The sequence below is a fragment of the Scardinius erythrophthalmus genome, assembly GCF_964197995.2.
Source record: "Scardinius erythrophthalmus genome assembly, chromosome: 15".
Lineage (NCBI taxonomy): Eukaryota > Metazoa > Chordata > Actinopteri > Cypriniformes > Leuciscidae > Scardinius > Scardinius erythrophthalmus.
In genome coordinates this window covers 17,214,229-17,229,711 of record NC_138235.1, presented here as the reverse complement: position 1 = coordinate 17,229,711, position 15,483 = coordinate 17,214,229, and the positions used below count along the sequence as shown (strand labels likewise).

The 15,483-nt window shown below is 39.5% G+C and overlaps 1 protein-coding gene across 5 annotated transcripts in view; it reads right to left on the bottom strand.

The window, feature by feature from the left end:
- Positions 1 to 1,920: 1,920 nt before the first annotated feature.
- Positions 1,921 to 15,483, bottom strand: part of LOC308702870 (uncharacterized protein) — a 71,830-nt gene continuing 58,267 nt past the window's right edge. For all 5 annotated transcript variants that reach the window (XM_081386005.1, XM_081386007.1, XM_081386006.1 and 2 more), the window contains one exon: positions 1,921 to 2,490. In XM_081386005.1, coding sequence (XP_081242131.1) covers positions 2,474 to 2,490 — 17 coding nt within the window. In that variant the 3' untranslated portion in view covers positions 1,921 to 2,473. The remainder of the gene's footprint in view (positions 2,491 to 15,483) is intronic.

Sequence of the window (15,483 nt, the reverse complement as noted above, 5' to 3'; positions counted from 1 at the left end):
GCTACCTGCAGATATTTGCATCTACCTCTTTTCTCAGCATAAATGACTGTTACCTCCCGTGAGGTGCATGCAGAACTCTGAATGCACACCTCCAGTATTGTTTGTATACAAGAAACCAGTCTATTGATACCCTTTAAGTCAACCTGGCGTCTGCTTCTAGACACCTACAAATTTACACTCTACTAGACGTCTCTCCACAGGTCTCTAGATATCTTTTAATTCCCAAGTGATAGGCTAGACACTAGAGATCCACTTCAGCACTGAGACACAGCAGTGATAAGAAAGACTCAAAATGATGCCTTTGAATAAGCTTTAATCACTGCCGGGAGGACCTCATATCAATCACAGAGAATCCCACCCGCAAAAAAGAATACATCAATTTATATTCAGTAAAAATTTACAGGCACAGAATTGGATTAATTACAAACCTTCTTGCTGCCAGAGAATGTCTAATATGGCGAGAAGTTTCACTCTCAGTACACTTCCGGCTTCTGAACTGGTTGCAGTTCCACTCTGATTCCATATGAGGGCGCTCACAGGACGAGTGCAGAATGAATGGAGGTCTATGGCGCTATACCAATAAAAATCCACTTTTCTCAGGATATAATTTTTTGTCTAGTAATTTGAATGTTGTATTCGAAAGGAGATGCAAATAAATTACACATTGCTGGGTGTTAGATTTTTTTGAGTCACTTATTTGCTTTAAAAAGTCTTTTAAAGTGTCAATGACGTCATATACATGTACGACCAGAGATACTGCTTTATGGCAATCAAGTCAAGTCAATCCTTCAGTCACTCTGGTGCGTTCGCGCTCTGCACTTTCTTTTCACTCCGAGGCATCGAAAACACAGCTGACACAGGTAAACACACTTGCTAGAAGAGTTTTTGTTTTGTTTGTTTCTGGTCCCACTGCGGATGACACGATGCCATCAAGCGGTATCTCTGGTCGTAATCAGTCCTTCACTGACCAATCAGCGTTCATTAGCAGAATGCTAGCGTGTTATGGGCAACAACAACTCAACCTGTAAGAAATCAAAAGGACATAGGTACTCGTTCATTCAACTTTCGACCTAAAACCCATGTTGAACTTGCAAAATCTACAATCAGATTTGAGATTTATCAACGGCAATCGGGTGAAAGAGATACATTTAGCCGTATAGCCCCATAGACTCCCATTCATTTTGCACTCATGGCGATCGCCCCCAGTGGAACTCTGGTGGTACTACAACCAAAATTCGGTACAATAGAGCTTAATAGGGATTGGGCAGGCTCTCCGTAGACGGGCTCTGTTGCTGCTTTCATGGGTCCTTGGCAAATTGGTTTATGATGTAACTTCCTGTGTTTGAATACTTTTCAACATAAAAGTCCCAAAATGGTAGTTCCTTGATGGTCGCACCACATGATATTTCATAAAATGGACCTCATCGGACAAAGTTTGTTTGTAAATTATGATGGAAATATAAATACAAATGCTTTGATTTTTTTTTAAAGGATTACAAAACATTTTGAAAATCATGCCAAATAGTGCAGAAAATAAATTTGAATAAATTCAAGGTAATTTCAAAGACGTTTTCAAAACAGAAGTTATGGCCGGACGGTCGCACCACTTGATGTTTTGACACTTTAAATAACAAAAAAATAACAAATAAGTAAAGGTTTTTGAAAAGTTAAAGTGAGTACATACATGGGAGAGGTACTACAAATATACAGTATCTTTTTATGCATTTAAACCCATTTTTGCCTGAAAAAATGCAATCGGACAGAAAATTTAGGTGTCACGTCATTGACCCACCTACAGATTTGTACTCTACTAGACGTCTCTCCACTTGTTCCACTTCAGCACTATCACTAGAGAATAGAAGTAAGATCTCTAGTGTCTAGCCTGAGACCCAGCAGTGATCAGAAAGACTCCAAACAATGCCTCTGAATATGCTTTAATCACGGCCAGGAGGACCTCATATCAATCACAGAGAATCCTTCCAGCAAAAATAATACAACAGTTTATATGGGATAGGTACATGACAAAGGTAACATGACTCATTACATCATCTTTCTCTAATATGATTAGTTCTACATATGTGCAATTCAGAAACACACCCGGCAAAGCAAATTAGTTATTTTTTTATTACTTCAGCTTGTTACTTAGGTCATGGGGTTATTATGTTTAATTAGCCGGCTAGCCATGTCCATATGCTTCCGTTATTTTTTACACACAACAATTTTGACTAAAATTTTTGTACATTTTTTTCCTCAAAAGCATACAAATATTAAGCATGCAAGAGAAGAGAAAAAAAATGAAGCACTGAATTGATTCAAGTAAAAGAAAGTACTATGCTAAATCATTCTCACAACTCTATCCATTGGTTAAATCAGAAGTTTCTCTGCATGCATGATCACAGGTGTTGAACATCATTTCTGTCCGGCAGGGCACTGACCATCATGGGAACAGTATTCGGCACACACTGGATTCCCTTCAGTAGGGCATATAGCCTGTGTGGATAGAGATTCAGATTTAGTCTGGCCATTTAGTGACATTAAGTGTCAGATGTACAGCACAAGACACTCAAGGCATGAATACACTGAAAGAAGTCTAACATTGCTGTTGTTCATTTAAAGGGTCATTTCACCCGTGGAGACATGAATGTGTATTGAAAGTGGGTCATTTATGTAGAAGAAATGTGAAATTATTTTTGAATTTGGAGCTTTCTAGACTGAGAAAACCCAGAAAATGTATTTTTGGCTTATGTGGATGAAAGACAACAACTCCCAGAATGCACTTGCTTCGCTGCCCTACAAGGCCACTCCCAAGCCACGCCTACCGGTAAGAGAGCGCAGTTTAAAACAACAAGGCGAAGCTAGGCTACGAGTGAGTCTCCGTGACGAGTTTGCCCAAAATGTCCGGGATTCGGCTTTTGCGTTCTGCAGTCGCCATCATCATGTTTACTGTGGCGAGCAGGACGAGGCTGAGGGGCGCGGGAGAACGGCGCGAGGCCGGTGGCGTGATTACTGACGACCGACACCTGTGAGGCACTGTTCTCGTATCTCGCACGGAGGAGCAGGTATTTTCTTAGCAATGGTAAAACACACATCAACCGATCACGCCACCGGCCTCGCGTCTTTCAACCGATCGGCCTCGCGTCTTTCAACCGATCACGCCACCGGCCTCGCGTCTTTCAACCGATCACGCCACCGGCCTCGCGTCTTTCTCCCGCGGCGCTAGCCTCGTCCTGCCTGTGAGATGCACCGGTCTCATGGGCTATCTCTCACGGAGGTGTGGGTATTTTCTTAGCAATGTTAAAACGCAAATCAACCGATCACTTGTTTAGCATTCATGTAAACATTACATTCAGATTCACCAATCGGGGTGAATTCAGTTAGATTGAAACAAAAGGTGAGCATGTAAACAATGGATGGCGACCGCAGAAAGCAAAAGCTGAATCCCGGACATTTTTGTCGATCTCGACGGCCGGACATGTCCGGGAAATAGAGTATGGTAACCCCTACTACTCAGCTTTCTTCGTCCCTGTTTTCTGCAGGTTTCTGCCGTTGAAATCAAACGCACTCGCACTGATCTGTGATAGGTCTGTTAGCGCATTAGGTCCAACCCCCGATGGGCGGGTTTGAAAGGGTAGATCTAGTGCTTGTAGTCTTAATAGAAATCCCCCCCTCTTACACTTCCTCCTACAATGACGCAAAATGACGATTTTTGCGTCATTGTAGGAGGAAGTGTAAAGAGGTAAATACAGATTTCTCTCGTCTCGGGGGAAAATGAAAAAATGTTGCATGACCATTCAATAGTATGACTGGGTTTCTAACAATGCAAAGCTTAATGCAAATGGGTGAAGTGTCCCTTTAATGTCCATTTTCTCGTTAAAATAGCTTTAAAAAATTTTTTTTTTCATTTAAAGTAAACATTTTAGTTTATATTTATGGTTGAATCCATTTTTTTTACATGAATACAATATAAATTGGCAGGGGGACATTAAACTGAAGTTATTCATTTGATCAAAGCATTTTTATTAGATTAAGCATGATTTGCACATGCACATGTTGAGTTGAAGATCCCGCCCTCTGACCTGACCTTTTTAAATAAAGGATTCGAGAAAAAAAAAACAAAAAAAACGTCCGTCACAGTTGAACTGTCTGTGAAAAACATGCACACAATCTTTTGATCGGAGGCCGTGACTGTACACTTCAACAGACCCCCCCAGCCAGGCACAGAAGAACTACGAGCAACATTGATACTGGCAGAGGTGGGTAATCCAGGGGTCAAAGAGTAAAAGTTCTGCCATATGTTTATTCCACCCATGAACTCAGTCAGCTGATTTCACTAATTAGTTCTCTCCCGTCTGAATTAGCAAATCCAGGTGATTGGAACAAAATACTGAGGAGGACTTTCTGAACCTAGACTTTACACCTCTGCATATCAATGCCACATGTCAGCCAAAAGCAACGAAATAAACCAGAACTGGACCTTATCGTAGCCAAAAAATCTGTGTATATTAAATATGGAGTAATTTCAGCCACAGCCTCAGATGAAATCAACTGAAGAGAAAAGAAGACATTAAATATGTGAAGATCTCAGCAGAGGAGGATTAAACAACTCCACAAACAGCATTACCAGCTTCACTTATTACTAACCAGACTGACTTTATTTCTGTCAGACGTCTACAAAAGTTTTATTGAGAATTAACAGAGGTTTAACTCTATGTGTTTCATTTGAAATCGCCATAACAGTGATTAGTGTTTCCATTAGTTGGGCTCTTAACTTGTCTTTTTTGGCTGCTGTGACAGTGTGTTTGTCAAACACATTTGCAGCAGCAAAGAAAGCTAAAGTGAAATGAGATCTGGGGGCTGTTCCATAAAAGCCGCTTAGAAAAGCGGGGATTAAACTCCAAAACCGGACTTGAATGAGCCTAACAAATGAGTTGGGGCTAAAGTGGTTCCATAAAAGGTAATTGAAGCTCACGCAATCTCACTAATTTGATCCAGGTTTATCTAGTCTAGATAATTGCGTGTGCACGCGTTTCTTAAGCAGCCCTAGAGGTCGATCGTGGATCAAATCGATCCACCATCAAACAGCGTATATTTTGTGCTGTTTTATGCGTTTGTGGTATGTTTTTTCCCCCCTTAGTTCAAAACTGACATTTTACAGTTATATTCTCCATCTGTAAATGTTCGAAAGTCATGCAAATGTATCCATTTTGCTGCTAATTTTCATATTGAATGAGCGCTGCTGCGCGCATGCGCGCCAAATAGGAGCGCAATAATTCTGACTAAAATATACATTTTGCGTGGAAAATTAATATGCAATATTTTATAACATTATAATAATTTATCTTTAGGATGTTGGATAAGTTGCAGTGAACTTCTAGCGAACAGAAGTACTTCAGTGAAGTAGCCTATAATTCAGGGAAGATTTTTTTTTAAGAAACTAAATATATAAAGATACAAAATATAGTTCTGGGTATAGGACCTATGCTACTTAATAAAGATGATGTATACTTATTTAGAATGCTGAGAATTACAGCTTTTAATGCAATATTTTTTTGGAGAAAGCAAGAATCCCCAGTTTTAAAGTAGATTAAGTTTCTAAAGTACATTATGGAGAGGATAACATGAAATTAAGAGCAAATGTATACATTTTGAAAAGATATGTGCAACTCTAAAATCAAAGAATATTCCATAAAACAAAGGAATATATATTAGCCTACATTAGTGGTTAATAAAGTGGTTAATAAAGTCCAATAATGGTATGAGAGAGTGTCAGTGGTAATATCATTTTGTTCCTATTGGTCAGTGTTAGAGGATCTGTGTAACAACTGAGGCTTAGCCTGACAGTTAGCCTGCCCTGGACCAGGCTAGTTTCCCAGCATAAGTTGCCAGGGTAACTGAGTTTGAACTATTTTAAGTTTGCTTTATGAAACCGAATCTACCAAAAATAAGCCTGACTAACCAAAATAACACACTCAATAACGTCCACTATTTAAAGTTTTTTGGCTTTTAGTATGAATATGTTAGCCTTACTGTTATAAGCTAGTGTGCTCCAAAACAATGACAAAATTTGCATTTAGAAGACCAAACCCAATGTTGAAAATGAAAATCAGATTGATGTTAATCTCCAATGTTGGACAGACGTTGTATTGTGGTTGAAAATGAAAATCGTGTTGACGTCAGAAACCAACATCAGTCAGGGTCTGACGTCAATTCGACTTTCATTTCCAACCAAAATGCAACCCCTGCAACCAAAATCATCCCCTGACTGACATTACTACTTTCTACTCAAGGACTGTGACAGAATTGTAGTGGAGTAAAAAGTACGATATTTGTCTTTCAAATGTAGTGAAGTTAAAGTAAAATGATTCCAGAAAAAAAAAATACTCAAGTAAAGTACAGATACTCAAAAAGTGTACTTAAGTACAGTACTCAAGTAAATGTACTGTTACTGCCCACCTCTGCTCTTCGGTATATATTGGTGTGCCTTAAGCAGTCATTCTGAAACAGTAATCTTGTTTTTGACAATTCTGCAGGGATGGGAACACCGTAAAAGTGTTCATGTAGGTGTCATGATACCAGTGGCGGAGCCAGAGGGGGGTCCGGGGTGGGTGCCACCCCAAAATTTTATTTGCTACTGGCAGTTTCTGATGCTGATTTAAATTTTTTTTTTTTCAATTACGTTCGCCACCAGCGCGTCGCACGCGCAGTTTTCAAACGGACGAGCAGAGGACGAGAGATAGTTGCAAGATACTGAACTTCACCGAATAAGAAAACATAATATTTGAAGTAAGTTTTTAAGGTTTAGCATCAGGGGGGTTTGCTCCGAATACATTCGGCCTAATACATGCATATACAGTAGTAGGCTACCTTGCCGTGTGTACGTTACAGTATACAAATGTTCTAGCTAATGTGAGGATAGGAGATCAAAACGCAGGCAAAGAAGAGCAGAAACAAGCGATATCATAATGTGATCACTAGGACTGTGAAGCTTTATGGGTGTAGGGTGTTGATGGACTCGATCTACTGTGTTTTGATCCTCATTAAATCTGATCTAGATGTAGTCTTTGATAAAAATGCGATTTTTTGATAAAAAAGACGCACGAAGCTAGAATAAAACGTTTTTTTTTTTTTGTTTTTTTAAAGGTGCATTGCGCAAGTCTCTGAGTTTTTGCAGAACTATGCCCCCTTCTGGCGACACGCGAAACTGCAACCAGAGTTGTGCACGCGGTTACGTGGAGTTTGCGTTGGGGTTTGGGATGAACTAGAAGCCGGTCTCTTTGAATCCATCTTCTACTTTTGCCAAAGTCGCTTGAGTTGTCTTCGCTGATGCGGATAATGGCGGCGAATACACAAACCTGCCAGACATAGCCAGGTGAGCGTGAACGCGCATGACGTCACGCCCAGTCGATTCCGTCCCGAATCCCTCTTATTTATTTTACTGTACCGGATTATAGAGGCAATCGCAGAGATCATAGAAGGGCTCATTCAGCCCATCAGGCAATTGTTTAAGCATGTATGGGTTAGAAAAACGGGTATTTTTAACATGAAAAGTTGCTTAATGCACCTTTAAAGCACAGTTCTTTCTTTTGGTATGTTCAGATATTCATACAACAAAATATTCTGGGGTGCCATGAAATTGTGAAAATTACCAAAAACACCTCTTTTTTTTATACTGGAAAGAGTTAAAATAAAAATATTTTTAATAAGTGTAATGTGTACTGTGTACCCCCGCAAGCAGCAGTGGCCACCCCCTGGCCACCCCATGTATAAAACTCTAGTTCCGCCACTGCATGATACACACATTTTTTAGATAGTTGATATTAAAATAAATATGAGCTCATGTGGTTTTGAAAAAAATAGCAATATCACTGATATAGCGACGCAATGACGTTTGGCGCATTACAGTACCTAAAAAGGAGCTACTTCAATAGTATTTTAATAATTCCCGCAGGTCTACCACTTATAATGCGGGAAATTCCCCCGCAAACATTGATTCGCTTTAGCATGTACATTGTATGAGTAGCCTAAATTAATCCACACAGGTTATTAAATCAAATCAATAATTTTAAAACTTTCTCCAAGACGCAATTTTACCAACCGCGTGAGTGTTCAGCGGTGCCGTGTCTTCTCTCTCTCGCTCTCAAAATGGGTTGCACAAGTCAATCGTCGATACCACACTCTTGTGTTTAGCAGTCAGGACATGACGGAATTGTCTTTTGTCACTTGCATCATAACTAGGGGTGGTGTGGCGCAATGGATAAGACACATGCCTTTGGTGTGAGAGACCCGGGTTCGAATTCACTGTGAGACACCAATGTGTCCTTGAGCAAGACACTTAACCCCTAGTTGCACCAGAGGCGTGCGACCTCTGATATATATATAGCAATAGTAAGTTGCTTTGGATAAAAGCGTCAGCTAAATGAATAAATGTAAATGTAATTAAAGCTGCAAGCAGCGATGAAAGGGCCCTCGCACCCGTGCCATCAACACTCGGTGGCTTTAGGAAGACAGAGCATGGTTGGGAAATGTACATTTAAGGAGGTATATATAGTAAGAGTATGTCAAAGTCAGTTACAAAATGTTTTGTATAATGGTGATAATAGCATGCTTCATGACTCAGCTAAGTGTTGCTAGCATGTTTAATCTGTTTCTAGCATGCTTAGTACACAATAATTATGTGGTTAGTACTGCATTACTGTGTTAACCATGTCAGTTTCTGTTGCCAGTAGGTTGCGTTATGACTATAACTGAATATGAGCATGGATGTGTGTTCAGGACAGAACTCTTATCAAACGTGTGAAGTTTGGTGCAAATTGGACATTGCCTTCATGAGTAACAACAAAGTCATGTTTCATTGAATTAGCATTCTTTAGCACTTAGCTAAGCATTGTTAGCATGTTTTAACATGTTTCTAGCATGTTTAGAACTCAATGGCATTTTTAACATGTTGCTAGAACGGCATCAACGTGTTAAACATGTCACTTCCTGTTGCCAGTAGGTGGCGCTATTACTATAACTGAACATTCTCATGTAGATGTGTTCAGGCCATGACTCTTATCAAAAGTGTGAAGTTTGGGGCAGATTGGACATTCCATGCCTGAGTTACAGCAAATTCCTATTTAATTGCAATAATAGCATGCTAATAATAATAGCACTTAGCTAAGAGTTTGCTAGCATGTTTTAGCATGTTTCTAGTATGTTGTTAGCATGTTTAGCACTTGCTGGCACTTTTTTATATGTTATTAGGAGTCCATAACAGTGTTAAACATGTCACTTCCTGTTGCCAGCAGGTGGCGCTATGACTGTAACTGAATATAAGCATGGTCATGTGTTCAGGACAGAACGCTTATCAAAAGTGTGAAGTTTGGGGCAGATTGGACATTCCATGCCTGAGTTACAGCAAATTCATATTTAATTGCAGTAATATCATTCTTTAGCACTTAGCTAAGTGTTTGCTAGTATGTTTTAGCATGTCTCTAGTATGTTGGTAGGATGTTTAGCACCTACTGGCATTTTTTAATATGTTATTAGGAGTCAAGAACAGTGTTAAACGTCACTTCCTGTTGCCAGCAGGTGGCGCTATGACTATAACTAAATATGAGCATGGACATGTGTTCAAGAGATAACTCTTATCAAACGTGTGAAGTTTGGGGTAGATTGTACATTGCCTTCTTGAGTAACAACAAAGTCCTGTTTCATTGAATTAGCATGCTTTAGCACTTAGCTAAGTATTGCTAGCATGTTTTAATATGTTTCTAGCATGTTTAGAACTCAATGGCATTTTTAACATGTTGCTAGAACAGCATCAACGTGTTAAACATGTCACTTCCTGTTGCCAGTAGGTGGCGCTATTACTATAACTGAATTTGAGCATAGACATGTGTTCAGGCCATGATTCTTATCAAACGTGTGACGTTTGGGGCAGATTGGACATTCCATGCCTGGGTTACAGCAAATTCCTATTTAATTGCAGTGATAGCATGCTTTAGCACTTAGCTAAGTGTTTGCTAGCATGTTTCTAGTATGTTACTAACCTGTTTAGCACTTGCTGGCTCTTTTTTATATGTTATTAGGAGACCACAACAGTGTTAAACATGTCACTTCCTGTTGACAGCAGGTGGCGCTATTACTATAACTGAATATTCTCATGTAGATGTGTTCAGGCCATGACTCTTATCAAACGTGTGAAGTTTGAGGCAGATTGGACATTCCATGCCTGTGTTACAGCAAATTCCTATTTAATTGCAGCAATAGCATGCTTTAGCACTTAGCTAAGTGTTTGCTAGCATGTTTTAGCATTTTTCTAGTATGTTGTTAGCATGTTTAGCACTTGCTGGCACTTTTTTTATATGTTTTTATGTCCACAACAGTGTTTAACATGTCACTTCCTGTTGCCAGCAGGTGGCACTATGACGGTAACTGAATATGAGCATGGTCATGTGTTCAGGACAGAACGTTTATTAAAAGTGTGAAGTTTGGCGCAGATTGGACATTGCCTTCTTGAGTAACAACAACATCCTGTTTCATTGAATTAGCATGCTTTAGCACTTAGCTAAGTATTGCTAGCATGTTTTAACATGTTTCTAGCATGTTTAGAAGTCAATGGCATTTTTAACATGTTGCTAGAATGGCATCAACGTGTTAAACATGACACTTCCTGTTACCAGTAGGTGGCGCTATTACTATAACTGAATTTTCTCATGTAGATGTGTTCAGGACAGAACGCTTATCAAAAGTGTGAAGTTTGGGGCAGATTGGACATTCCATGCCTGAGTTACAGCAAATTCCTATTTAATTGCAATAATAGCATGCTTTAGCACTTAGCTAAGAGTTTGCTAGCATGTTTTAGCATGCTTCTAGTATGTTGTTAGCATGTTTAGCACTTGCTGGCACTTTTTTATATGTTATTAGGAGTCCATAACAGTGTTAAACATGTCACTTCCTGTTGCCAGCAGGTGGCGCTATGACTGTAACTGAATATGAGCATGGTCATGTGTTCAGGACAGAACGCTTATCAAAAGTGTGAAGTTTGGGGCAGATTGGACATTCCATGCCTGAGTTACAGCAACTTCCTGTTTCATGGCGAAACATCGAAATTTGTCAGGCCGCCGAGGACCCGCCCTTTGACGAAAACTCAAGATCTTCGCAATTTAACGTCGCAAAGGCCTTAAGATTACACTCACCAAATTTGAAGATGATCAGATTAAAACTGTAGGAGGAGTTCGTTAAAGTACGAGGCCTGAAAATGGCAAAAACTGCACAAAAATCTGAGAGGAAGTTCAAAATGGCTGACTTCCTGTTGTGTTTAGGGCTATGCTCCAAGAGACTTTTTTGTAGGTATTAGGTCATTACATGTATGTACCGAATTTCGTGCACGTACGTGGAACGTTGCGGGAGGCGCACTCCGTTGAACTTTTATAGGTGGCGCTATCGAGCCATTTTGCCCCGTCCAATTCTGAAACCTATATCAGATGTAAATTTTCGCCAGTTCTGACGCGTGTGCAAAGTTTCGTGAGTTTTCGAGCATGTTTAGGCCCTCAAAAATGCAATTCAATGCGGAGAAGAAGAAGAAGAAGAAGAATAATAATAATAATTAAAGCTGCAAGCAGCGATGAAAGGGCCCTCGCACCCGTGCCATCAACACTTTGTGGCTTTAGGAAGACAGAGCATGGTTGGGAAATGTACATTTAAGGAGGTATATATAGTAAGAGTATGTCAAAGTCAGTTACAAAATGTTTTGTATAATGGTGATAATAGCATGCTTCATGACTCAGCTAAGTGTTGCTAGCATGTTTAGTCTGTTTCTAGCATGCTTAGTACACAATAATTATGTGGTTAGTACTGCATTACTGTGTTAACCATGTCAGTTTCTGTTGCCAGTAGGTGGCGTTATGACTATAGCTGAATATGAGCATGGATGTGTGTTCAGGACAGAACTCTTATCAAACGTGTGAAGTTTGGTGCAAATTGGAAATTGCCTTCTTGAGTAACAAAAAAGTCATGTTTCATTGAATTAGCATTCTTTAGCACTTAGCTAAGCATTGTTAGCATGTTTTAACATGTTTCTAGCATGTTTAGAACTCAATGGCATTTTTAACATGTTGCTAGAACGGCATCAATGTGTTAAACATGTCACTTCCTGTTGCCAGTAGGTGGCGCTATTACTATAAATGAACATTCTCATGTAGATGTATTCAGGCCATGACTCTTATCAAAAGTGTGAAGTTTGGGGCAGATTGGACATTCCATGTCTGAGTTACAGCAAATTCCTATTTAATTGCAATAATAGCATGCTTTAGCACTTAGCTAAGAGTTTGCTAGCATGTTTTAGCATTTTTCTAGTATGTTGTTAGCATGTTTAACACTTGCTGGCACTTTTTTATATGTTATTAGGAGTCCATAACAGTGTTAAACATGTCACTTCCTGTTGCCAGCAGGTGGCGCTATGACTGTAACTGAATATGAGCATGGTCATGTGTTCAGGACAGAACGCTTATCAAAAGTGTGAAGTTTGGGGCAGATTGGACATTGCCTTCTTGAGTAACAACAACATCCTGTTTCATTGAATTAGCATGCTTTACCACTTAGCTAAGTATTGCTAGCATGTTTTAACATTAGCTAGCATGTTTTAACATGTTTCTAGCATGTTTAGAACTCAATGGCATTTTTAACATGTTGCTAGAACGGCATCAATGTGTTAAACATGTCACTTCCTGTTGCCAGTAGGTGGCGCTATTACTATAAATGAACATTCTCATGTAGATGTATTCAGGCCATGACTCTTATCAAAAGTGTGAAGTTTGGGGCAGATTGGACATTCCATGCCTGAGTTACAGCAAATTCATATTTAATTGCAGTAATATCATTCTTTAGCACTTAGCTAAGTGTTTGCTAGTATGTTTCAGCATGTCTCTAGTATGTTGGTAGGATGTTTAGCACCTACTGGCATTTTTTTATATGTTATTAGGAGTCAAGAACAGTGTTAAACGTCACTTCCTGTTGCCAGCAGGTGGCGCTATGACTATAACTAAATATGAGCATGGACATGTGTTCAAGAGATAACTCTTATCAAACGTGTGAAGTTTGGGGTAGATTGTACATTGCCTTCTTGAGTAACAACAAAGTCCTGTTTCATTGAATTAGCATGCTTTAGCATTTAGCTAAGTATTGCTAGCATGTTTTAACATGTTTCTAGCATGTTTAGAACTCAATGGCATTTTTAACATGTTGCTAGAACGGCATCAACGTGTTAAACATGTCACTTCCTGGTGCCAGTAGGTGGCGCTATTACTATAACTAAATTTGAGCATAGACATGTGTTCAGGCCATGATTCTTATCAAACGTGTGAAGTTTGGGGCAGATTGGACATTCCATGCCTGAGTTACAGCAAATTCCTATTTAATTGCAATAATAGCATGCTTTAGCACTTAGCTAAGAGTTTGCTAGCATGTTTTAGCATGTTTGTAGTATGTTGTTAGCATGTTTAACACTTGCTGGCACTTTTTTATATGTTATTAGGAGTCCATAACAGTGTTAAACATGTCACTTCCTGTTGCCAGCAGGTGGCGCTATGACTGTAACTGAATATAAGCATGGTCATGTGTTCAGGACAGAACGCTTATCAAAAGTGTGAAGTTTGGTGCAGATTGGACATTGCCTTCTTGAGTAACAACAACATCCTGTTTCATTGAATTAGCATGCTTTAGCACTTAGCTAAGTATTGCTAGCATGTTTTAACATGTTTCTAGCATGTTTAGAAGTCAATGGCATTTTTAACATGTTGCTAGAATGGCATCAACGTGTTAAACATGACACTTCCTGTTACCAGTAGGTGGCGCTATTACTATAACTGAATATTCTCATGTAGATGTGTTCAGGACAGAACGCTTATCAAAAGTGTGAAGTTTGGGGCAGATTGGACATTCCATGCCTGAGTTACAGCAAATTCCTATTTAATTGCAATAATAGCATGCTTTAGCACTTAGCTAAGAGTTTGCTAGCATGTTTTAGCATGCTTCTAGTATGTTGTTAGCATGTTTAGCACTTGCTGGCACTTTTTTATATGTTATTAGGAGTCCATAACAGTGTTAAACATGTCACTTCCTGTTGCCAGCAGGTGGCGCTATGACTATAACTGAATATGAGCATGGTCATGTGTTCAGGACAGAACTCTTATCAAAAGTGTGAAGTTTGGGGCAGATTGGACATTCCATGCCTGAGTTACAGCAACTTCCTGTTTCATGGCGAAACATCGAAATTTGTCAGGCCGCCGAGGACCCGCACTTCGACGAAAACTCAAGATCTTCGCAATTTAACGTCGCAAAGGCCTGAAGATTACACTCACCAAATTTGAAGATGATCAGATTAAAACTGTAGGAGGAGTTCGTTAAAGTACGAGGCCTGAAAATGGCAAAAACTGCACAAAAATCTGAGAGGAAGTTCAAAATGGCTGACTTCCTGTTGTGTTTAGGGCTACGCTCCAAGAGACTTTTTTGTAGGTATTAGGTAATTACATGTATGTACCGAATTTCGTGCACGTACGTGGAACGATGCGGGAGGCGCACTCCGTTGAACTTTTATAGGTGGCGCTATCGAGCCATTTTGCCCCGTCCAATTCTGAAACCTATATCAGATGTAAATTTTCGCCAGTTCTGACGCGTGTGCAAAGTTTCGTGAGTTTTCGAGCATGTTTAGGCCCTCAAAAATGCAATTCAATGCGGAGAAGAAGAATAATAATAATAATAATAATAATAATAATTAAAGCTGCAAGCAGCGATGAAAGGGCCCTCGCACCCGTGCCATCAACACTCGGTGGCTTTAGGAAGACAGAGCATGGTTGGGAAATGTACATTTAAGGAGGTATATATAGTAAGAGTATGTCAAAGTCAGTTACAAAATGTTTTGTATAATGGTGATAATAGCATGCTTCATGACTCAGCTAAGTGTTGCTAGCATGTTTAGTGTTTTTCTAGCATGCTTAGTACACAATAATTATGTGGTTAGTACTGCATTACTGTGTTAACCATGTCAGTTTCTGTTGCCAGTAGGTGGCGTTATGACTATAGCTGAATATGAGCTTGGATGTGTGTTCAGGACAGAACTCTTATCAAACGTGTGAAGTTTGGTGCAAATTGGACATTGCCTTCTTGAGTAACAACAAAGTCATGTTTCATTGAATTAGCATGCTTTAGCACTTAGCTAAGCATTGTTAGCATGTTTTAACATGTTTCTAGCATGTTTAGAACTCAATGGCATTTTTAACATGTTGCTAGAACGGCATCAACGTGTTAAACATGTCACTTCCTGTTGCCAGTTGGTGGCGCTATTACTATAATTGAACATTCTCATGTAGATGTGTTCAGGCCATGACTCTTATCAAAAGTGTGAAGTTTGGGGCAGATTGGACATTCCATGCCTGAGTTACAGCAAATTCCTATTTAATTGCAATAATAGCATGCTTTAGCACTTGGCTAAGAGTTTGCTAG